This window comes from Tetrahymena thermophila, assembly GCF_000189635.1.
Source record: "Tetrahymena thermophila SB210 genomic scaffold scf_8254431, whole genome shotgun sequence".
NCBI lineage: Eukaryota > Ciliophora > Oligohymenophorea > Hymenostomatida > Tetrahymenidae > Tetrahymena > Tetrahymena thermophila.
Genome location: NW_002476212.1, coordinates 10261 through 35293, shown reverse-complemented (window position 1 = coordinate 35293; position 25033 = coordinate 10261). Strand labels below are relative to the sequence as shown.

General features: G+C 23.2%; 7 protein-coding genes across 7 annotated transcripts; 2 read left to right on the top strand and 5 right to left on the bottom strand. All coding sequences in view use genetic code 6, as the record gives it.

Moving 5' to 3' along the window:
• Positions 1 to 2612: 2612 nt before the first annotated feature.
• Positions 2613 to 3616, bottom strand: TTHERM_00312000 (membrane protease stomatin prohibitin family protein; the record flags this gene model as incomplete). The annotated part of the gene is made up of 2 exons (XM_001033383.3): positions 2613 to 3239; positions 3380 to 3616. The coding sequence occupies 2 exons, from the start codon at positions 3614 to 3616 to the stop codon at positions 2613 to 2615; spliced, it is 864 nt and encodes a 287-aa protein (XP_001033383.1).
• Positions 3617 to 4945: 1329 nt separating this feature from the next.
• Positions 4946 to 7235, bottom strand: TTHERM_00311990 (kelch motif protein; the record flags this gene model as incomplete). The annotated part of the gene is made up of 4 exons (XM_001033382.3): positions 4946 to 5370; positions 5436 to 6326; positions 6667 to 6751; positions 6885 to 7235. 4 exons carry the CDS (start codon positions 7233 to 7235, stop codon positions 4946 to 4948), a joined length of 1752 nt encoding a protein of 583 aa, XP_001033382.2.
• Positions 7236 to 8196: 961 nt separating this feature from the next.
• On the top strand, positions 8197 to 9454 carry TTHERM_000311981 (hypothetical protein; the record flags this gene model as incomplete). The annotated part of the gene is made up of 5 exons (XM_012799716.1): positions 8197 to 8273; positions 8335 to 8449; positions 8534 to 8633; positions 8687 to 8897; positions 8950 to 9454. 5 exons carry the CDS (start codon positions 8197 to 8199, stop codon positions 9452 to 9454), a joined length of 1008 nt encoding a protein of 335 aa, XP_012655170.1.
• Positions 9455 to 9904: 450 nt separating this feature from the next.
• TTHERM_00311980 (actin) lies at positions 9905 to 12170 on the top strand (the record flags this gene model as incomplete). The annotated part of the gene is made up of 3 exons (XM_001033381.2): positions 9905 to 11207; positions 11279 to 11605; positions 11818 to 12170. The coding sequence occupies 3 exons, from the start codon at positions 9905 to 9907 to the stop codon at positions 12168 to 12170; spliced, it is 1983 nt and encodes a 660-aa protein (XP_001033381.2).
• A 354-nt stretch (positions 12171 to 12524) lies between these two features.
• Positions 12525 to 16020, bottom strand: TTHERM_00311970 (hypothetical protein; the record flags this gene model as incomplete). The annotated part of the gene is made up of 14 exons (XM_001033380.2): positions 12525 to 12781; positions 12834 to 13245; positions 13346 to 13571; positions 13629 to 13699; positions 13757 to 13957; positions 14007 to 14354; positions 14410 to 14490; positions 14557 to 14686; positions 14774 to 14856; positions 14911 to 15033; positions 15182 to 15301; positions 15409 to 15571; positions 15642 to 15755; positions 15857 to 16020. The coding sequence occupies 14 exons, from the start codon at positions 16018 to 16020 to the stop codon at positions 12525 to 12527; spliced, it is 2493 nt and encodes an 830-aa protein (XP_001033380.2).
• Positions 16021 to 16653: 633 nt separating this feature from the next.
• On the bottom strand, positions 16654 to 18267 carry TTHERM_000311961 (hypothetical protein; the record flags this gene model as incomplete). Its single annotated transcript, XM_012799715.1, has 2 exons — positions 16654 to 17127; positions 17473 to 18267. The coding sequence occupies 2 exons, from the start codon at positions 18265 to 18267 to the stop codon at positions 16654 to 16656; spliced, it is 1269 nt and encodes a 422-aa protein (XP_012655169.1).
• Positions 18268 to 18942: 675 nt separating this feature from the next.
• Positions 18943 to 24574, bottom strand: TTHERM_00311960 (hypothetical protein; the record flags this gene model as incomplete). Its single annotated transcript, XM_001033379.2, has 3 exons — positions 23921 to 24574; positions 23280 to 23858; positions 18943 to 23214 (listed from the first exon to the last, which is right to left on the bottom strand). Exons 1-3 carry the CDS (start codon positions 24437 to 24439, stop codon positions 18943 to 18945), a joined length of 5370 nt encoding a protein of 1789 aa, XP_001033379.2. The 5' UTR covers positions 24440 to 24574.
• Between the last annotated feature and the right edge of the window lie 459 nt (positions 24575 to 25033).

Genomic DNA, 25033 nt, shown 5'->3' with positions numbered 1-25033 from the left:
GATTACTAATACTAATAGAACGTGCTAATTGTTTATTCAATATTCAATATAATCAAGTACTTTTTCTATTTATTTAAACTAATTTTAAATTTTTCTATTTTTTGTGCTAATCAAAATTTAATTATTAAAATTAATATTTTTAGTGTAGTTTATTATTCTATCTACATTTCTTTTTTTTGGCAAAACATTACTAACATAGTTATATTTTTAAGGTAAATTAATCTAATTATTTTTTACATAATATGTATGAGCGCTTTAAAAAAAATAACTAATGAATTTATTGTTTCTTGTAAAAATCTTCTCACAAATAAACTTAAAAAAAAAATACGAAAGTCAAAAATTATTTTTTGGTAAACCTTATTTTTCAATTTGAGAGTTTTTAAACGTGATTGAAAATTTTAGCTTTTTTTAATTGAGAGAAGAAACTGAACAATTTTAGAAAAGAAGCTAGATATATTCCAAAGGGATAGATAAATTCAGTCTATAATTAAATTTAAAGTTTTTAAATATATTGAATTTAATAAAGCAAGCAATCACTGGTGATATTTTTATGCTCTAAAATACTAGTATTTATAAAGATAAGATAATAATAAAAAATATTGTATGTTTCATTTTAAAAAAACAAAAATTCATTTTATTTATTACATGTTAAATATAAATACATTACTTCTATTTATAGATATAATTTCTTTACTTCTTTGGTTTACAAAATAAATACAAATTTTACCATAAAATTAGAATAAAAAACTAATAAAATGAAAGAGTTTAAATTTTAAAAAGAGCTTGTAATTTTCACATTAGAATTAAGTAAAACTTTTTCATTTTTAGAGGAGAATTAGGACTAGAATAGCAAGAGAAATTTCAGTATAATGTTTCTTACCATAAAATAAGTTTTTTTTCATCATTATATCGATACATAGATAAAATTAAAATAAGATTGATAGCTAAAATATTTAAAAATATATTAGAAAATTATTTTAAGAAATATTAAATTGAATAAAGACATCACAATAAAAATTTGAATTGTTTAGTATAAAATCAATCTTTTAGTTAATGATTATCTAAATAAACAAAAAATTGTGACAAATCATTTTTTATTAGTTCAAAATTCTTAAAAAATTGTTAATTTTGATTAATTTAATAAATTTTTTTATGGATAAAAAATTAATCTGCTATTATCCCTACTTATTAACTCAAATTGTATAAATATACATAATTCATGTTTTAAGAATTAATTATATTCTTTTTTTAGTCAATCAAGTAAATCTTTTGTTTATTTATTGATTTAATTTATTTAATACCTTTTAAAAAGAAATATTTAAGAAAATATTTTTATAAAAATTAACAAGAAAGTATTTTTCTCTATCAAAATTGTTTATTTTGATTAAATTATGAGTTAAATTAAAAATAATTTATAAAATATATAAAAAATTATTAAAAATTTATCAATAATATTTAAAATAATAATATATTTACCTCTTTACAGTAAAGAACTATCATAAAAATAAGGCCAAAATGAAATGTTAAAAAATAGTACTTTTATATTAAATATTTAAAATAAAAAATATCCTAAAGTTTTAAAAATTTAAGTTATTAATAATAAAATTTTTTGAATGAAATAGTCGAATGATAATAGGTAATAAAACTTATGATATCTTAATTCAATTTTATTAAAATTAATCTGTCAATATTTCTGTATAATTTTTTAAAGATAGATACAAAATAAATAAAAAAATCTATTAATTATTAATATATGGATTCTATGTTTATTAATATATTTGTTCTTTCTTTAAAAAAACAATGGAGATGTTTATGAAAATTTAAGTACAATAAGAATATAATTTTTATGATATCAAAGAACTGCTAAAGTAAAATAAATCTATCATTAGTTCACTCTCTTTTTTCCTATTTTTTTAAATTTTTTTATAGAATTATTTTATTTTTAGATAAAAAAATATTACTAATATTTTGTTTAAATTATTTTCAGCTTTAATAAAAAAAGTAAAAATTTGTTCAATCATAATTATTTTTTTTTAATAAATAAATTGATGAGCTTTAAAATTTTAAAATTAAAAACAAATTTAGGTATTCGTTTTATTTTATAAATAACACAGATAATTAAATATAAAATAAATTTTAATAATTTTTAAAGTTTTTAAAATACATTGAATTATGAGAAACTTAATTGGTTTTTTTATTTATTTATTTTAACATTTATAATTTATTTAATCATAATCATAAAAATCTTTCTAATAAATGGTTCTATTAGGAGCTTTATTTGAGTTCAACATCAAGTAAAATTAAAAAAATACAAAAAGCAACTTTTCTAGATTTGCAAAATATATTGGATAACATTACTGAGCTAAAAATAATGCTATTCGGTTTTATTATAATGATTGATTCAAATTTTAAATTAATTATGAATTCTAAGATATTTATGATTTTATGAAAAAATATGTTTGTTTAACTAATTTATGATAATGCTAATTGTTTTATTTTATTAATAAAGGATTATTTTTTTATAATAGAATATGTATTTTTATTAATGATTAAAGTTTACATCGACAACAAAGAAAACTACAATCAAATAACGCAATAAAAATAAATTTTATTCAATTAGATTTACTGTTTTCAGTGTCTTCTTTACCTAATAATTCTAAGGATTTTTTTACAACTTCTTCAGGATTAGAAATATTATAATTGATAACAATGTTTTTATCTTATCCTCCCATACTTTTTATTGTGTCAATATATTACTATGCCAAATTAAATTGGGCAGCCTTTTAACCTTATTCATTAGAAATAGCTTCGTTTAATTGATTTATTCTTTAGACTATAGCTTCTGCTTTCAATAATATCTCCTAGCTCTTACCTTAGGCACGTAGAATTTTAGATCTTCTATCTGCTTCAGCCATATTAATATCAGAAGTTTTTTGACCTTCAGAAATTAAAATCTCTGCACGCTTTTTTCTTTCAGATTCAGCTTCTAAATTCATAACTTTCTTGATTGATTCTGAAATTTTAATATCCTTGATTTCATAACGCAAGCAATTAACTCCCCAAACTTCAATAGCAGATTGTATTTATTCAAGAATTCTCTAGTTAATTTATCCACGCTCTTCAAATGTTTGATCTAAAGTCAAATTACCGATCTCACTTCTTGTAGTACTTTAAGCTAAAATATTGGCATATCCAAGAGGATCTCTAGCTCCATAAGAGCATTTGACTGGATCTTGAACCTAAAAAAATGTAATTTGAATAGTTAATTATATATTAAAATGTTTGCTTTAAAATAAAAATCATTTCAATCCAAAATTTAAAAAAAAAGTAAAAACTATTAAATAATTGTTCTAATAGTCGATTAAAAATAAATAAATACCTTCAAATATAAAACTCCGTCAACATTAATTATAACATTATCTCTTGTAACAGCATTTTAAGCACTAATTTAAAACGATTGTTCTTTTAATGTATGCTGATAAGCAACTTTTTCTAAAAATGGAATCAAAAAATTAAAACCAGGCATCAAAACTTTGCTGTACTTTCCTAAAAATTCTACGACATATGAGCTTTGTTAAGGAACAAAAACTATAAATGTTTTTTATGTGTTTCCCATTTATTTCAAATTGGCTTAAAAGTAAAAATTATGAAAATTTGCTATATTTGAAGTGAATAGAAGTAAAGCAATAAATTAAATAATTAACTAATTAATTACTTGTCTTGAATCTTTTTTTAAAGAATATATTCGTAATAAATTAATTAATAACACTTATTTAAAAAGAAAGATATGGAATTTTCTTTCTTCCAATAAAATAGATAAACTAAAATCATCTTCTACTCTAAAAATTTTATTTTCTGTTAGATTTTGTTTGCAAAAAAAATATTTTTTCTATAAAATATCATTTTTAATAGCATCCATATCTAAAAATAGTAAACATGTGTTTTTTCTCATAATTCTTTAAGTAAAAGAGCCATCAAACCAAAATCTGAGATTTATTTTCAAAGAAAAAATATTATTTTATTTTAATAATAAATATCAAATTTTAAATGATAATTAAAATAATATAATCAAAAGAAATATAAAAGAGATATCCAATCCTAATAAATAAATGAATGAATTACCTGCTTTATAATTATCAAACAAACAAATAATAATTTCAATTTATTTTGAAATAATTCTCATAAATTTAAAAGTATTTTTAAATTGTTTTAACTTCTAATAGAAAGAAATAAACAAATAAATCAATTATTTATGCTAAAATCAATTAAAAATATTGTATTTATTTATTTATAACAAATATGGAATGTAAAAACTTTGCAAAATATATATTTTTTTTTGTAATTAATATTTTTTTTTATAATTTTTTTTAATCAATTAAAAATATTTTTAAAATTGTTAAATAAATTAACATCAATAAAAGAAAATTTTACAAAGGTATCAAAACCTGATTGATCTATTATTTGAGAGTAGTTTGATTTATTTAAAACTAATATATTAAGTCATTTAAGTACAACTACATTTATAAGCTAAATAAATAAATTAAACAATAAAAAATAAATATTTAAAGCAAAAAAATACTAATGTTAATTTTATAAATTCTCAAGCTTTTATTAATATTTATTAACATTCAACAAGACATAAATCAAAAATGTATGCAAGAATTGATTAAAATTATTTGAGTAGGTAGGTTATTATTTTCTTTGATTTTATTTAGAGATACTTATTTAAATGATTAGTATAAACGCTTCATTTGATTTTGTATTTATATTAAGTAGCAGTTAGTAAAATTTATTATTATTTTTTAAAACTAATTTAATTGTTTTTTTAAAGTATTTTATAATTTTGAAAGAGAATTTGTTAATTTGAAGATGACTTATTTATTTATTTGCTTAATATGTTTTAGTAAAGTAAAAGTGTTTATGATTATTTTTTGTTATTATCAACTCATATAGTTTGGTTATCAATTTGTTACAGACTCTCTTAATATTTATTTCTTCTTTGCAACCAGAGACAATATTTTATTAGGTAGGAAGCGTTATATTATAGAGACATCTGTAGTACTTCTTCAATATTTTCATTAGTTATAAGCTCCTTTATCTTTTGTTAAACTATTATTATCATTTTTTCTATTAAAAATTAATCACAAACCCTCAATACTTCAAAGAGCAAGGATAAGTCTCCGTTTTGCTGTTCTTCAAGCTCTAAATTATTATAATATAAAGACTTCACTATTATTTTAAATATTTGCATTTCTATATTTTTTATTTCGATCACATTTTTATGGGTTTCTTTCATCCCTAGAGTAAACATAGTATTGAAACTCTCACCCATCAAGCTCAATATTACTTTATGAGCATATAATATTTCTCCTATTAAAAATGAATAGATAAATCATTCTAACTTTTATAAAAATTAATAAAACTTTAAAATATACCTTGGAATGAAAATTAGACATCTGAAAATTGTGGATTATTGTAGAATTGTTTAAGATTTTAAAAGAAACCACATCCACTGCTTGTATTTTAATCATCATACTTAATTGTGAGTTCTGGCTTTGGATCAATATCTAAAGCTATATAATTTTTGTAATAATTGGGACCCCAACTGCCACCAATAATGTAGAGCAAATTTTTATAAAGAGTCATCGAATGTCCACTCCTAGGATTTAAATAACTCTCAATAGTTTATCCATTACCGTTGTTATTCATTAAATTGTTTTTATTTTTTATTAATTCTAAATTGTTGACATTCAAATTTGAAGACATTAAACCATTTTAGTTGCTTTTCTAAATATTTTATAAAAACTATTTGTTATTTATGCTGTCTCCAGATTAGTCATTTCCTTCAAATGAGTTATGGGAATCATCACTTTCATTAAGAGTAACTCTACACTGTTGCCATTGATTGCACTTAGGATCAAAAAGCCATAAATCATTAAAACATGTTGAACTAGGTCCACTACCACCAAACATATAAATAATTTCTTCAACACTTATCATTTTCATACCTGCTCTTGCTGGTGGAGCCTATATCCATTCACTCCTTTCAATCTAAGTCCACTCAAGCTTTCTTAAATTCATTTTGTAAAGATCATTTAATCTTTTTTATCCATCCCACCCTCCAAAAATGTAAATAAAATCCCCTATCAAACATGATGCATGATTAGCTCGAGGAGGAGGAGCATTACCTTTAGCTTCAACTTTTTCCCACTTAAAAGTAATAATATCTAACGAATGCAAATCACTAAAATACTATTTTCCATCGCCTCCTCTATAGACAAAGATTTTATTTTCCCAGTGCTCTGCAGTGTGCATATTGCAAGGACCTTATTTTAATAAAATATTTATTTAAACTCAGCTAAGAATTATTTATTTTTGCATATTCTATAAAAATAATATTTAAAAAATTAATATAAAACAAATAATTAATTCTCTTTTGATTAATTCAAATTAGATTTTAAAGATAAATATTGTTTTGTTAATAATTATATTTCAGATGGGCTTTTAGTTTTTATTAACTTAAAAACCAATTTGTATTAAAGTATTTCAGTTATTTAAAGAACTTTTTTCTATTTAATCATTTGTGTATTTATTTATTTATTTATTCTTTATATGTTAAAAAACTTACGATTTTTATTTAAAGTAAGCCAAAAATATTTAATTTACCTGGCTCTTATCCTGAAGTTTCCATTTTTGTCCATTTTAAAAGATCTAAATCTAGAATATAAAGCTGATTACTTGCATGTTATCCCTTTTTATAAGCCATAAATTAGTTGATGGTTGATATTTACAGTAAAAATATTCTAAAATAAATATTCAAATTTTTTAAAAGTAGAAATAGTTTTTATATTTAAAAAAACTCAAATATCAAACTAATCAAATACCTGTCCTATCCAACCACCTATGACATACATTTTATTGTTAACTACTACTGATGTGTGCCCATTTCTTCCTTATGGCAATTCATTAGAGTCATTTGCAAATCTTGGTTATTCCCAAACATTTGTGCGAAGATTTAAGATATGCAATTTATTTAAATTTTTCTATCCATTATAACCTCCAAAAATGTATATTCTTTCTTTGTAATAAATAGCAGAGTGATTTTTAATACTTGGACATTCAGTTTCAAAAGTTGTGAGCATTTTTACATTTGTTTTCCTATTCTACTCTTACTGATAAATGTTTTTATAGATAGACTATTCAGTTTAATCAAAAGAACTCTATAAATGATCCATTTTAAATTCAATTTGTATTTTAATTGATGATATTTCCTTGTATTTAGTATTTCTATTAAATATTAGCTTATTTTAAATCCTATATCAAGTATTTATATAATATCTTTTAAATTATTTAATGTCCTTTGCTAGTTTATTTTCCTAGTTGTTACTGAATATTACTTGGCTGATTTCAATCAACTTTACTAATTAATCTTAGTTATTATTGTTATTATATTATTATTATTATTTTCTGAGGATAAGATAATAAGAAATATACTAATATTTAAAAACTATTGAATGCTTATTCATGAACAAAAAATATATTTTTTGCTTATATTTTTTTCAAAAGCATCGCTTTATAAACTATAGAGATGTTATTTGTAAAATTTACAGACTTATAAATAATCTAAATTTAATCAATTAAGCATATCACCCACCTTCTTTAAAATTTTTAATATTGCAAAGATCATTTTCTTTTAGTGGACTGAGTGGAGATTGAATAGAACTAAGATTAATCTGTAGCTGTTTAACAAAATATTTTGAGAATCAAGCAAAATTTAAATAAGTCTATTTTGAAATTTAAAAAATAGTTAATTATTAAAAAAATATTTAAGTACTTTTTAGAAAAAAGCTGTTAATAGATTGTTTTATTAATAAACCATAAAATATTTTTGTTAATTTAATTTTATGTAAGTTATCATTATTGTTTTTTGTATTTAACTTATGAATTATCTATCGTATTATTATTAAAATATTATTGAACTTATTCGCAACTATTTTTTTTCCTTCAAAATATATATTTTCATAAGAATTAACATATCACTAGACTGACTATTTTTATTTTCTTATCGTTTTGTGTGATATTAGAGAATGAAAAATTATTATTATTATCATAAAATCATCAGAATTTTATTTAAATAAATTAAACTAAAAAAATACTTAATAATTTACTAAAAGAAAAAAAAATAGCAGTTTAGAAATGGATATTCTTAGGTTAGACATCCCCGATAGATTAAGTCTTTTTAAGCTTCCTCCAACTTCTAATTCAAAAGGATAGTATATTTTCATAAATATCGAAAGCGAATAATAATTTATTCTAAAAATTATATTATATTAGCTACTTTGGTGATTGGAAAGAATAAATCTGGGAAGGTGGTTTGAAATTATATGAATCAAATGATAGAATGGTCATTAGATTCTATAAAGATGGAAAGCTACACATTGAATTAATTGTAAGAATTAAAATTTTAACTCTTTTTTGTCATCCATCAAACTGTCCATCAGATTCAGACTAAAAATTATTGCATAAAATATAGGTTCCAGAAAATTATGAAGAAGCAATTGTTAAATGCGAAGATAGCGTAAGAGGGTTTGCAATTAGATTTAACAATCCTAACGGCGGTTATACTTGGATGGGTATTTATATAATTTTCCATAAATTCCAATTCATTTATTCATACTGATAAAAGGTTTGGGTTTCAGAGATAGAAATACTGCATTCGATTTTAGATCTCGTATTATCGATTTTTACGAAAGAAAAACTGATGACTAAAGTATCTAATAAGTTGATGTCAAGCCTTCAGAAGATTTTTCACTAAAAAAAGGAGAAAAAATATCTTTCTCTTTAGGAGGATCAAAGTCTGACTAAAGCTAAAATAAATAACAATAGCAATTGTCTTTGTAAAACTCATTTTATCTATTAATTTATTATTTATATTTATCTTAATATCAGTACAGGAAATTTTATGTTTGATATGCCTAATTCATCTAGTAGTAATCAAAGCCAATCCTAAAATGCGTTTAATAATAACAGCAACAACAATAACAGTAATAATAACAACAATAAAGGAAATAATTGGGATAACTGGAATTTTGGAAGTGGTTTTTCAGATTTTTCAAATTTTGGAAATTCTTAGCCTTAGCAAAATTAGCAACAATAACAATAACAATGGGGTTTTAATGGAAATCAATAGTTTTGGGGATTCGATAATTAGAACAACAACAATAACAATAATAATTTCAACAACAATAACAATAATAACAACGTTTAATAATGGGCGTTTGAAGGCCATCCTTAGTAACAGTAATAGCAGCAATACCAATAACAATAGTATCAACAAAATTAGTAATAACAATATAACTAAAATACATAATAAAACTACTAATATAATCAATAGCAAAATACCAATACTACTCATCAACCTGCAAAAAATGTAGATCTTTTAGATTTAATTTGAGTTTTCTTTAAAATTGAAAAACTAATATAAAATATTTTTTAATTTTTAAGAATTTTAATATTTATTTTAGTATTGATTAAATTTAATGTTTTCTCTTTAAAAACCTAAAAGAAATAATTAAATAAATAAATAAAATAAACACATATGTTTAGACTTTATATGCATTTTATATTAATTTTAATTTTTTAGCGGTAAATTTTATGAATAAGAATATTGATTGATTATTAAATAAATATATAAATAAATAAATACATAACTAGTTAGTATCTTTGATAAAAAAGCATAAAATTTTTACACTTTTTGTCTAATAAATATTAACTAATTAAATATCTATTTTCATAAATTTTTAAATCTAATAATTTTTTCAATTAAAAATTTGTTTGAGGAGTTTAAAAAAAATAAAATAAATTTATAAAATCAAGTGATTTATTTAAAAAAAAGAGATTAAAAATGAATACTTAGCAAAGAATATCTGATTAGACAAAGGAATCTGTTTAAAATACTATTAGAAATTTGCAATAACGTACTGAACATATTGAAAAGTTAATTGAAAAAGGTAATGATGTACTAGTTTTCCAAATTGGCTCTCATAACATTAAATATGGGTTTGCAAGCTAAGAAAATCCTAATAAAATTCGTACATTAATTGCTTACAAAACAAAGAATAATGAATCTTCTTTCACTCATGAAAGCTTTAGAACTTACGATGCATTTGATAAAGAAGTTAATAAATTGGAATAGCTATTAAAAGGATAAAAAAAAATTGGAACTTAAACAAAAGGACCTAAAGGTGGATAAAACAGCGTTGCAGCTTAAAAGCTCAAATAAAGAGTTGAAATCAGTTTAAAAACACTTGAATTTCAAAATAAGATGGAAATTGAAGAAAATGCTGAAAATGATATAACCAAGAGGACTATGTTGTTTGGCGAGGAAGTTTTTATGGTAGAATAACATGATAATTTTATGATTCGTAAACCTATAAAGCACGGGTATTTGAATGTAGGAGAGTACAACGGAGATTTTCATGGACCTATCAACGATATTTAAAATTTAATTGAATACATATTAATTAACAAGCTTAGTCTCACTCGTAAGTAATTCCCTTAATACAAAATAGTATTGTGTATACCTGATGTCTTTTAAAGGTAGCAAATTAAATTATTGGCAAACATGTTTTTGCTTTCTTTAAATTTTAATGCTATTTACATGCACTAAGAAAGTATTCTAGCATGCTTTGGGTATTGCATTGGACAAGCTTGTGTTGTTGATATTGGTGCAGAAAAAATTAATGTTTGCTGTGTTGATGAAGGCTTGATAATTCCTAACACTTTAATGAGAAAAAATTATGGTGGAGACGATATTGATGTTTCTTTAATGAGAATGCTAAATAAGAGAGGCTGCATAGCATTTAAATAAAAGACTAACTACAGAGTCGAATGCAGAAATTATGGTGATATGCATTAAATTGAAAAATTAAAAGAAAAACATGCCAGTTTTGAATAAGCTGAAGATCTTTCCAGTAGAGTTTTTGAAATGCATTGTGTACGTAATGGAATTGAAGAGCTTTTTACAGTTTAGCACAATGAGGCTTTATATATAGCACCCACTATTATTTTCCATGCTGATGTTTTAAATGCACTAACTAAAAACACTTCAAACAGCTATAAAGACATAGATTTTGAATTCTATGACTATCGCTCAAAAAGATTTGAGTACAATGAAGACCCTGAAGATAATTTGGAAGAAGTGACAGGTAAACAATTATTTGCATTTTATTCATTTTTTTGTAAAATTATGTTTTAAAAATAAATCAAAAATAAATAGCTGGTATTGTTTGGGGACAATAAAAAAATCTGATTAACCCTTACTTAGCAGGAGCCCATATCATAGAACAGAGAAAAAAAGATGAGCTGAAGAAAGAATTATTGGCTTAAAATCCTAATTTAAATTAATAGCAAAATTAAAATCCAGAATAAATTGAAGAGCAAAAGAAGCAAGAATTATAGCAACAACAAACCTATAAGCTTACTGAAGACGAATTGCTAAACCCTTACACTATGGTTAATTTAGAAGACATTATTTCTCAATCTATTGCTAACGTGAAAGATCCCGAATTAAGAAAAAAATTAGCTAATCACATTCTTATCATAGGTAAAACTAAAATTAATTTCATAGATAAATATTCTTACTGTATATTAAAATTTATTAAATTCATTATTATTAAGTTTGTTTTAAGAAGATTTCTTAATTTGTTTGTTTGTTTATTTATTTAATATTATTAATTAAGAAATTTTACAAATAAAAAATTATTTTTTTAAATTTAACAAATGAAATTATAATAATTTTATTTTAACAAAAAAAAGGAGGAACTAGTTAGACTTCTAAAATGGTGGAAGAATTAGAAGATAGATTAATAGAAAAAATATCCCAGTATGATTACAATATAGAACGTGTAGAAGTCATTGATTCATTGTCTAAAAAAGAAATGTATCCTTCATATTTGAGTTGGATTGGAGCTACTGTTATACCTAGACTAGATTCTATTAAAGATTTATGGATAAACTAGAATAGATGGCTTGGTCTGTTTGATGACATTGATGATTCCTCTGATGACGAAGTAAGCAATACTGAGGCTATGAGAAAAGAAGAGAGAAAAGATAAATCCAATGAGTATGGTATTAAATATTTAAAGGAAAAAGTACCATTTTAATGGTGAGAAAATGTAGAATTATTAAAGTTGATATATTATAAATTTTAATATATATATATAAGGTGAGCAAAAAAGTAAGTAATTTATTTTCAAAAATTTTACTAAATAATATATATCTGTAATTTTATTTAGCTTCTTTATTACTAAAAAAAGAAACAATTTGATTAGTAAAAGTCTATCAATACATACATATTTAAATTAACTTACGCAGTAAAAAGTTATATCATTTAATTATAAAAAGAAAACAATATTATTTAGCTAAAAATATAAATAATATCATTAAGTTATAAAGAGAAAATGATATCTTAAGATAATGATGAAACAATATTCCTAGTTAATGTTAAATAAAATTTATTTTTATCAAAACTCAACTTCATTAGCATCATCAAAGAATTCATCGTGCTTGAATTGACTTTTTCCTTTTGTATCTTAATGTTTGGCTTCAACTTTGAGGGGAGTTCCAGCATCATCCTCTTCATCTATTTTTGACATTTCATTTTTTTTGATATGCGAAAGGTCTTAAGAATCTTCTTCCTTGCTTTGTTGATATTAAATACTTTATGTTTAACCAACCTAAGGAATATCCTCTAGATTTCTAGGAGTGTCTTATTTACTATCTATTTTTATATTTTAAAATTATTTTTGAATTCACTAACTTTTATTTATTACCTTCTTGGCTATGCAGCTTATTTAAATCAGTTAGTTTTTGCTTGAAAGGAGGATCTTCTCTTATAGAGTCTAAAAAATTATTTTAATTTCCTTTTGCATTATCAGACTTATTCCTATGAATATGATCTTCTTTTGAATTAAGATCTAAAAATTGCTCTTCTAAATGAGGCATTGCAGAAAATTTCTCTCTAGGTGATTTGTAGCCTTGGAAGTAATTGAAAACATATTCTAAATTGACATAATTAACCGATTAGTTGCTTTCATATGAAACCTAGTATATGTAATCTAGCAAAGCTTAATCTAAAGAAGCATCATTAAATTTCATATAAGATTCCAATTTGTTTTTAGAGACATATTAAATATTTTCATGAATAAAATGTTATTTCAACTATTCTTCTTTCTCTGCAACAAACTTTTACAAAATATTAATAATTTAATTAGTAAAATAAGTAAATAAATGGATATAGCTATATGGCAATAAATGTAAAAGAATATTTAATATTAAACATTACTCTTTGAATTTCTTAGAATTACTCAGGATGGGTCTCATGTGAATAAATTGTATAGAAACCTACGAATTTCTTGAACAAATTTTTAACCTATGAAACTTTACAACCTCTGTTCATATTTGGGGTTTCATCATTGAGCATGCTCTCTTCAGTTTGATTTACATGATCTTCAGTGAGATATTTAGATAACACATTCAAATCATCCTCGATTGTTATACAAAATGGCTCACTTTTTAATAAAAATAACTTCATCAAAAATGTTAATTGGCTAGGAAATTAATTCTACTTTCTTAAAGCTATCTTCATATCTTCAAATGTAACATATTGCTTTTATATTAAACCGCCAGTGAAGAGGTACTGTATTAATAAAAATAAATTATTTATTTATTTATTGAGTTTAATCACAAAACTTACTTAGTCTATATCTGAATAATGTATTTTCTTATTTCTCAATCTATATTTAATTTCAACTCCTAATGGAAACAGCTCATTATTAACGTATGTAATTTTTTTTCTTATTTAATTTTAAGAAGGTGTACCAACAAATTCACTTCTATGCTATGGAGTTTCAGGTCCAAAACTATTCATATCTGCACTATTTCCTTAAGCTTAAGTCTTTTAATAAAACAAGAGCTGATAAAAAAAGAAAGAAAGAAAAATTTACCCTAGTTGTTTCCATCTTTTTGTTTCTTTTAATAGGGAAGAGTAAATCATATTTATCCTTGAGTTCTAATAATTCAAGGTGTTCTTTTTCGTATTTTTAGCGAATCTGATCCTTTTCCTTTGTTTCACTGCTTAGCTTTTCCTAATAATCTGTTTGCAAATCCTTAATTTTTTGCTCTAATTCTTAAATTTTCTTTTCCTTTTCTTGAATTTTTGTATTCAAGTTGTTGCAATCTCCAATTTTTTTTTCAAGTTCTACTTTAAATTATCCTTCGCTTAATCCCATATTTTTACGAGAGCTATTTTATTAAGTAGGATCAGTTCCTCTATATCTATCTAGTTCTCTTTCCTAAAATAATATAATTAAACATTAAAAAAAAATTTTCCCATAATTATTTAATTACTTTTTCTAGGATAAGTCTTTTATAATAGGCTTTGTCTTTGGTTTATTTCTAACTTTATCTTTCCATTTCTAAAATTTATTTCTTTTTAAAAAGTAAGTAAGTAAGTCAATTGAATTTTTTAATTTTGCTTCATAAAATCTAACATACTTCTTTTTCGATTAATTTAATTTTAAGTTCTTCGTTAGCGTCCAACATTTTTGAATTTTCACTTTTTAAATTATGTATTTAGTTCATTTAAGAAATAAATTTCTCTTCAACAGATCCGTCTCCTTCATCTCTTTTGTTATATAATAAAGATAATTTAATCATATAAAAAATAAATTGCTTTATTTTTCTTAATAGATTTTTTTATGTAATTAATTACTCATTTTTTGGCTTCAAAGACAAAGATTGCTGTAATAATCGCCTCAAACGTATAGTTTCATCCATATAAGATTTAAGTTCAACCTGATTTAATAAATGAAAATGTATATATAATATTATTTCTTTTGATTAAGCTACCTCTAATTCTGATATTTTAGTTAATTTAACGTTTCTCTTAAGAGTGTTCATCTCTTTTTCCTTTTACTATAGTTAAGCTGTTAAATCAGCAACTTATTTTTTGAGTGTAGGAATAATTGAACTCTATTGTATATAAGTTAAAATTTTATGTAACAAATTTACTTACTGGATAATAATGTTATTAATTTCAAAATATTTATTTACAGTTATTTCTTTTTCTTGAATTATTAATTGTTAAATTTTAATTCAAAAATAATAATAAATTTTTTACTATTTCTTGATTTGAATATAATCCAGTAGATTTATTTGTTTTCTTTTTAATAGAGTTGAGCAGACTTGATGTTTATAAGTTGTCAACTGGTTCACTCTGCTCGTATTTCTTAAGTTCTTGCTATTAAAATTAAATATAAAGATCATTTTTAGTTAAAGGATTATAGATATTTAATTTTTAATATTCTCTTTTTAAAAGTGCACATACATATAAATATTTATATATACCTTTAGTCCATAACAATGAGTTTACAACTTGTGATTTTCAAATCTAAGCTAATTGATTATTTTTTTAGTTGCAATCAACTCTTCATAGAGTCTTTCCTTATCTTAATATATATTCTTTGGAATTGTCTTTGACATATCTTTCGATGAAAAATCTGAAATAGGTCTTTTTAAATCATATAAAAATACTAAACTTAGAAATCTGTAATTTTATTAAATCATTTAATTGAACGTACATTTGCTAGCTAATATTTGGCATTCTTTATTTTTAAGCTGTATTCTACTAATTCTTAGAACCAACAAATCCTAGTTCTTTCTAAGTCTATGCACTTGTGCTAATATTGACCTACCTAATATTTATTCCAATAATTTATTTAGTTAAAATCTAAGGCTAGCTTTCTGTTTTCCTTATTTTTTATTTATAGTTTCATCTTTAAATAATTTAATTTACCTAAAATTAGTTGATGAAGCATTCATTCTGGTATTATAATCAAGATTTTCTTATTGGTTTGCGCCAGTTGTTTGAGGCCTATTAAAGATTGTTGATTATGACTAAGACTAGGACATCTATTGTCCTCTCCTACTCTGGAAAGAAGTAAGAGGTCGTTGATCCATCCTTATAATTTTGATGCTTTTATATACTAAATCTGATATTAATAATCAATCTATTAAGTTTATTTAATTTTTGCTTGTAAAAATATTGACTATATTAATTTATTTTGATATATTAATCAATCTTCCTTAGTAAAGTAATAAATACATACTTTTATGATTTACAACATTATTAATATCTTAGAAGACAGACTTCTTTAAATAATTAAAAGCTAAGACTGTTTTACAATTTTTGAATGAATGAATATATATATACACAAATTCTTATCAAAATATCAAGTACTTTCTTAGCATATCCAGTATATCAAAATGCAACATTTTTAATTAGTTTTAATCAAACAGAACTATTTTTGAAAAACAAAAAAAAAAATGAGCATAAAATAAATTTTAGTATTTTTAAAAATATTTTAAAGATCAAACAAACAAATTAAACATTTTTTAAAAAATTTATTTTTAATCGAAGCATATTAAATAAATTAAAAGAAGATCAAAAATAAATACCACAAACAAATAGATAGATAAATAAATCGATAGATAGATATATACTAATTTGTTGAAGGAATTAAATTATTTTCTATTTACACAAAAATTTTCTTATAAATGATAATTAATATTTATTCTATTTATTTAAAATAATCACTTTTCATTGATTTGCTCATCTACTTCAGTGATTACAGTTAGCTATTTTCTTTTTTGTATTGTGCAATCTCTAACTCTTTGCTATGCATTTTTATTATTTTTAATTCTTCTTAAAAAGCTTTATAGCTTGAAATTATTTTTAAAGACTATTTTGACACTTTAATCATTCTCACATAAATATTAAGTACAAAGATGGATTAAAACTGTTTCTGATTGTTAGTAATCAATATAATTAATTATGTTAATCAGCTTAAGTAAAATTTAGATAGATAAAAATCTGAACTCTGGATGTTTTATTTATATAACTATTTCTTGATATTTATTTATAATGTGTTAGTCCTTAGGTTGGATTGAGTTAATAAAATCTTGCAATTAAGCATAAATTTCAGTATTTTAAGTAAATCTATCAGCTAAATTTTTAGTGAATTCATTGCTATCGCCGCTAAGCCCTTTCTCTAGCAATGTGTTTATCTTTATTAGTAGATAAATTATTACATTTTTTGATCCCTTCAAATATATTTAAAGAAGTTTTGTAACATAAAAGTTTAATTCATCTATTATCGAGGTGCTTAAAAATTAAATTCCAAATAATTAAAATTTATTAATAATAATTGATATAGAAAATAAATATATATTTGTTATATCATATCTAGCAAATGTAAGATTGTAGTTCTACTAATTTTACTAATTTGAATAGTTGGTTCTTTATACAAATCTGTTAAAAGTCTAGTTTAGCTAGAATAAATTATTTTGCAACTGATTTACATCCTCAAAATTACTTATATTATATTAAATTTTAATTATACTTTATATTACCAAATAAATTTTAAACTAATCCTCCTTGCTAAAGTCTAGAGCTGAAGAATTACTCTCAACTAGCTATTTAATCAAATTAAGCATAAAGGAAACATCAAGACAAGGATAATCAAAGTCTATTTTACTTATATAATTTATTATTGAATTAATAGAATTCTATATAGTTTAATTTATTTGCAAGTTTTGCTTCTAATTTGAAATAGAAGAAAGTAGCTATGAGCACATAATATAGTAAATTAATAATTCAAGCATATCGATAATATAAACCTTGAATTCATCAATATTTTACATAATCAAATTGATATTCGAATATATGAATTCATTCAAAATCAAATAGACTTCATTAAGATACGAATTTTCAGACATAACTTTTTGCATTCTTTAGCTTTGAATAAATTTGCTATATTGCTCATTAAAATAATTTATTTGATCATATTTAGTTTCTTCCTTTTCCTCTTCATATTTACAAAATATTATACTATCATTATTCAAATCTTCGATATCTTCAATATCAGCTTGCTTAATTTCCTAAAAGTTATTATTGCAGTTACATGAAAGGCAGCTTCCTCCTCCTAACAACTTTAAATCTTATTAGATTGTCCCATTTTTTTTAATGATATTTTTAAACTGTTTAAATGTATTGCAATTTTATTTTATAGAGAATTTTTAAGTCTTATTTTAACTTTAATTTAAAATTAAAAGCTATTTCTATAATTTGTTAGATTTTGAATCATTTTTATTCCTTTCTAACGCTTATTCAATATGAATAAAACTGACTGGTGTATTTTCTTACATTACAGAGTTTATTTATTTTACCTATATTTCTTTTTTAGCTAAATTCACCTTCTTTACTTACTTACTTACTTACTTACTTACTTACTTACTTACTTACTTACTCTTTCTTTATTTTTTTCTTTAGTTTATTTAATTTTTTAAATTGATAACACTTTTTTTTATAAATTAATTTCTAATAAACTTTTTTGAAAATATTAATTATAAAATTTTGAAAATCTAAAAAAATTTAATAAATTAATTAATTAATATAAATTTATTAATAAAAATAATAAATTTGTTCAGAATGATTACACAATTTTTTCTTTGAAATTCAAATTTTATGTCAAGCAATTTATCTATTTTTTGATAATTGTAAGTAGCTCTATTACTTAATAATTAAAAAAGTAATTTAATAATTAATTTGATTGATGTAAATATTTTTTGATATTTTCTTATTAATAATTTTAAGCTTACATTATTTATTAATACATGAATGAATAAATGACCTATTTAGTAGATCACCACATAGCAAAATTAATTCAATTAATACTCTAAATCAGCTTTTAATTTTTTCGCTCGATAATAATAATATACCATAAAAATTAAAATTTTACACAAAAATTTAACAACCAAAATTTTATTTACATTAATTAATTTATTAATTATAAGATAAAAAAACATAAATAAATAAATAAATCATTCTTAGATTTAACTAGCTGTTTTCTATTTTTGTGATTTATGAAGCACTTAAGATCTTATGTTTTTCTATAAATCTGTTCTTTCTATGTTATTTTATATACCTGTTATTTTAGGATAACCCTATATTGGGCCATCATCGACTTCTTTATCAATATATAATAGACATTAGTTAGTACGATTTTTATCAAAGTACAAAACATCTTTTTCATCTATCAAACAGCTAAAAATAGGCTAATTAGGCATGTGGATGTCAAAAGAATTATCAATAATACCAAAAATGAAAGGAGGAGAAACATAAACACTTTTTTATCTAGATGGCTCCTAGTAAAGAAGCTTTCCTCCTATATAATCAGGTAGCTTAAATGAGAAATTTAAGGAGGAGAAAACTCTATTTTTAGAAAGTACTGAATCAAAATCATCATTTCTAATGTGAGGCTTATTTATAGAAAATTAAGGGAGCCAAATCGTTTTGTAGGTAGGCTCTTTTTGATCACTTTCTTTAAAGAATTCATGGATATAAAGATAAATATCACTAACTTATTTTTCAAAAAAATCATCTGCTTGCAAAAAGAAGAGAGTGTACTTAGTATCTACAGTTTATATTTAAATCATAGGATTTGAAGTAGTTCTAGAGTAGACAAGTGCGCTCACAAGAGGAGTACTATTTGAAGTAGAAGCCATTGAGGAGTCAATTTAATTTGAGTTATTGCTAATTCTAATATATAGTACCTCTTTTTACTACGAATTGGTCATAACTGTATGACATGCATGAGGTAGATTCAATTTTAACGAAAAGGTATTCATGTATATCTTATTGTTAGTATTATCGTCATATTCACACGTTGGCAAAAAAGACATATTTTCCACTGCTATGTTCATTTTTTCAATGCTATCAAATTCTTGATTCACAAATAAGTCAGAGAAAATTTTCTTTTTTCTAATGTTAATTCGCATTGTATAAGCCAAGTTATACAATTATTTTATCTTTTCATGCTAATTCTACTCTGTAAGCTGCTTTAACACATCACTAATATACATCTCCTTGAAAAGATGACTAAGAGCACATAGAAAGCTAAATTTACTACCATTATCTACATACAAACTTTTATTAAATATTTTATTTTCAGGTATTTCTTGCTTGCTGACCATGATAAAGGAGTTAAAAAAGAGCTAGTCAGGTGATTTACCTAGATTCGAATCTCCTAAGAGATTATCATCAATAGGATACTTCTCCTCATCTCTGTTTGATGCAAATACTCTTTGGGTATTATTTTAAAGCTACTTAGTAAAGAAATAGTTAGATGCTATTATCATCTACTCAATCTTTTCTTACAAAGGTATGAGTTAAGGACTAGTGTAGAATTTAGTTTCGATTCTATCAGCTACATCGTGAGTCCAAATGTATTCAGTGAACAAAGAAAATAAACCTTTGAACATATTAATATCAATACAAGAAAAATGATCTATGATCATTATTTTTCTAACCATATTTTTGCTGCTGTTAGTCTTGCTGAGGATTTTATTCTATTATCTAAAAGTTGTCTTACTTGAAAAGAAAGAACTATTAGCATTCTATTAACTATACTGAGATTAGTAAAAAATATTATTTATATCATCATTATCATAAATATCTTCTTCTTCCTCTCCGTTTTTCAAGAAATTCTCATCATCAGACTAAATATTGTTATCTGAACTTTTTTATGGACTATCTTCAAAAAAATCAAAAGGCCCTTTCTGTTGTCCATAGTCAAAGTAAGGATGAACAACTACCAACCCTAATACTTTCATTGTTCTCCTTTCAACAGCTTGTAAAAAATTAAAATTAAGATCGTTCTTTAATTAGTATATTAATGTAAAGGCATCTCTCATAAAAAGACCACTAAAAATTGGATGAATTTTTTTGAAATAATTATGTACAATTTCATTCACTTCTTCCTCTTTAAGGCTTATTGGATTAACTTGGATACTAACTTTAAAGGCATTAGTATTAAAAGGATTTTGCTTTTAGTCAGTAAGAGCTTCTTCTAAATCTTGGTTCTGTATATTTTAAAGTTTTTATTCCTGCTCACGGCGAAGAAAATCATTGTATTCTTGGTTATTTTTTAATTATTTTTCATAATCTTTTTGCTTTTGTTCTGCTTCTAGCTAAGCTTTTTTTTCATCCTTTTGCTTTTGTATTAAAGCCAAAGCAGCCTTTTTAAAGCTGCTTTTTTACTTTTTATCTTAAGTATTTAATCTCACTGCAGTATTAGCATCATTACTATTATTGTTTTGCTCTTCTTACTGTTTATTTAAGATTAAACTTCTAAACATTTTTTCACCCTCAATTTTTTCAAGCTCTTCTTCTTTTGAGTTAAGCAAGTTAGCATTATCTCTTTTAGGATAAATACCTGATTTGTTGTGCTTACCATTTGATTTTTATTTCACAAATTGATAAGAACCTATCTTTTATGGTATTATTGATGACTAAGAGCTATTCTACTATTTTAAATCAGATAAAGTAGCTGACTTTTGTTCTTTTTCTAACTAATCTAACTTTTTAGTAGATTGGCTTTTTTTTAATGGAGAAGCTCCTGTATCTTATTTATTTTAAACATTTGATTTAACCTATTTTTTTTTTTCATTTTGAAGCATTTCTGATCTGGCTTCAGGTAATTGCTCATCTTACATCTTTGAGGAATTAGCATCAGAAAGAACTGTTTATGAGCGAACTTTTTTCAGTTTTGAATTTTAACTATTGCTTTCATCAAGAAAAATTAATGAATCTTTATGTCCGTTAGCATTCTTCGAAGGTGAAAAACTACTCTTCTCATTGCTACTTTCTTCATTTTATTTATTCTTGACAGATTGAGATTTTCTTATTTTCGAATTTGAACTTTAATCATCTAATTCAGGCTAAGAGTTTTTATTTATAACATTATTTTTTTGGTTCGAAAAAAGAGAACTTTTAATCTTGCTTTGATTATCATCTTATTATTATTATAATTTAGATGTTGCTACATAATTAATATCTTTATCCTTATTTAATTTTGTTGGAGACTCAACAGCTTGCTATTCATTTTATGCTTAAGGAGCATTGTTATTTTATAATTTTATTATAGACTAAGATTTAGTATTGCTGTTTTTAGTGTCTTTGTTATCTTTTGTAGTATCACCCTTCTACTGCAATGCTTATTTTATATTGTCATTTTTGGTATTATTTTTTTATTTTTATGATATTATTTAGATTTCTTTTTCTTAGCTTTCTAACTGACCTAATACTATTATATCGTCTATGTTCGAAATAGTTGCAGTTTAATCATCTTAATTTTATGATGATTAATTGGTTTAAATTTGATTGTTTGTTTTCGATATCTCATCATCTAAAGTAAAAAATCTAATTACTTTTTTAACAGGGGCTTCTTACTGCTTATTCGAAGGTGAGATGTTGCTATCTGCTCTATTATCATTTACTTCGTTATAAAAATTAGTTTTAGTATTTGCATTCGTTTAATTGACTGAAAAAACTCTTCTCTTAATTGGGCTAGAAGTATTTGATCTTTTTAGTGCCCTGCTATAAGAAGTATTATTTGCTAGTTTCATATAATAAGGTTCATCTTCGGGTAGAATTTTAGTGTAATAACCTTTTTCATTTAGCTCTTAAAGATTAATGCAACATTCTCTTTCAATCTTTGGTTTTGGTTATTAAGCAGTTTCTTCACAGACTTCTAATTTTTCCAAAGAAATATTTTCATAAAGTTTAGAATCTCTCTTTTTTCTAAGTAGGTAAGTCATTTCAGTATTTTATGTTATGAAATCTCTGGAATGCCTTCTTACATCTAAAACAGATTTTCCTCTTTACTTTTCAGCAGCAGCAGTAGAAAAGCTTTTATTAATAGCTTTATTTTGAGATTATTAATTTAATAAAGGTAGCTAACTATCTTGCTAATTATTTTATACAAGGCTACTATTTAAATTTTTTAGGCTTCCTTTCTTTTTTAAGAACATAATAGTACTCTATGGTTTAAATTTACCATTATCATAACCAGTATTTGTATTACTTGCTATAAGGAATTCCGATTTATTTAATCGATTTGTGTGTTCTTAGGCAGTCTGATTTCCCCTATACATTATTTTAAAATGCTTAGTAAAAGTGCTACGTCCATTTAAGTCAGAATTTTCAGCTTGGTTACTATTTATCTTTGAATTAGATTAGGTGTTTTAATTTATCCTTTATTAGCCATTCTAGGTTTATTTGGCTAAGAATTAATCTAAATCAATTTAACTTTTCTTTATTTTAGTAAAAATAATTTATTTTTTGAAAAGATAAAAAATAAATTGCTAAATTTATTTACTCTGTCACTTTCATATTAAATCTCTTTTATCAACTATTTTTCAACATTAATTATTCTTGTCCTAAGATCTTAGCTGAGATCAAAGCTAGAAATAAATACAGGATTATTAACAGATTTTTCAACAATAAGCTTGGTTGGAAAGACTAAAAAGGGGTCATGCTTAGAAGAAAGAGGTATTTTATGATTAAGGTTAGATTTTTGCAAAAAGGTATTGTCAGAGAATATTTTAAGCAGGTAATTTTCTTCTCCAAAAAAGAAAGTCAAATGATGTTCCATAATCTCAAACTGCTAATTCTGTGCTTAGTTTGATATTATAAATAAATTCTTTCGCCATAAATCTATCTTTTCTATAACTTATATAGTGTATTCTCTAAGCTGAGATATTTTTTAAAAAATCTGTAGAATTTTAGGGTCATTTTCCCACTGCTCAGTAGAATCAAGCTATTCCACAGAGTCTGTTAAAGACCTTAAAATTTTTTCTCTTTCGGTAATTGCCTATTAAACAAGTTAATATGCTGATTATCTAGCCTCAATGAGGTTAATTTCTTTCTTTAGAGTACTGTACATAGTTTGAACATTCTATAATTAAAATGACATTTTATGTTTTTACAAATCAATATAAAATTAAAGTTAACTTATACCTGTTGTTAAATGAAGAGATTGAAATAATCTCTATGAAATTATTCAAATTTAAGTTCATCGAATAAAAAATTTATGCGATTGAACAGTTACTATGCTTTTTATTCGAATTCTTAGTTCTTTTTTACATATGAGTAGAAGTTAGTATCAGATGTATTATGTATCGATTCTAGATCTATATTATTTAGAAGTATATTTCCTTAGCTATCATTTTTGTTTAGCCTTAATTTTTTAACAGGCGAGTTAGATGTTTGCAATCCTTGCCTATTTTTAATGGGAGAAAATGATAATTTCTATTTATATATTCTATCTGTTGCTGAAGCTAGAAAAATTGAATTATTCAGCGTTTCTTTGTTTTTATTATAATCTTAAATGTATTTGTCTAAAAGCTTTGTTTAAGGTATGTATTGAGGTATTTTAGCACCTATATGGTGTCTTTGATCCCACTCTTTCTCCTTTTGCTACTAACTAGCTTGCTATTGCATTTAATCATATAGACTAGATTGTATTTTCGGAAGCATTGACCCTAATACCTCAATGCAACTTTTTTCTAAAATATCTAAAAGATTTATCGAAATATGAGAGGAATTAATTAAGAAGAAGTTAAAAAATTAGCTATTAAAATATTTATAAAATAAATCTGAAAGTTAATATAAAAAAAATATATGGTATTAATTTCATTATAAATTAATTATAAGTAAAAAATAAATTAGCATTCATTCATTCGTCTTCAAAACAAACCATTAATTTTTTTAATAGTAAAAAAACTAATTGCATAAATTTTAGGTTGTTTCAAAATAAAAATTTCATATTTGGATTTAATTTCAAATCTAAATATTTTTCTTGTAATCAAATAATTTTTTTAGTGATTAATGCTTTAATAAATAGCAAATAATAAAATATATTTTTTAATTTGAATATTTTAAAGTCAAATAAATGCATTCTAGACAATTAATTAATTGTTTTCTTTCATAAATAGAAACAAATACAACTGTAATAATGTAGGTAGTTTATATTATATTAGAAACATATATATCTAATTCTGCTAATTAAAATTTTGCTTGTGTATGTATATTCCTACTCTGTTAGTTTTATAAAGTTCACCTAAGCTAACT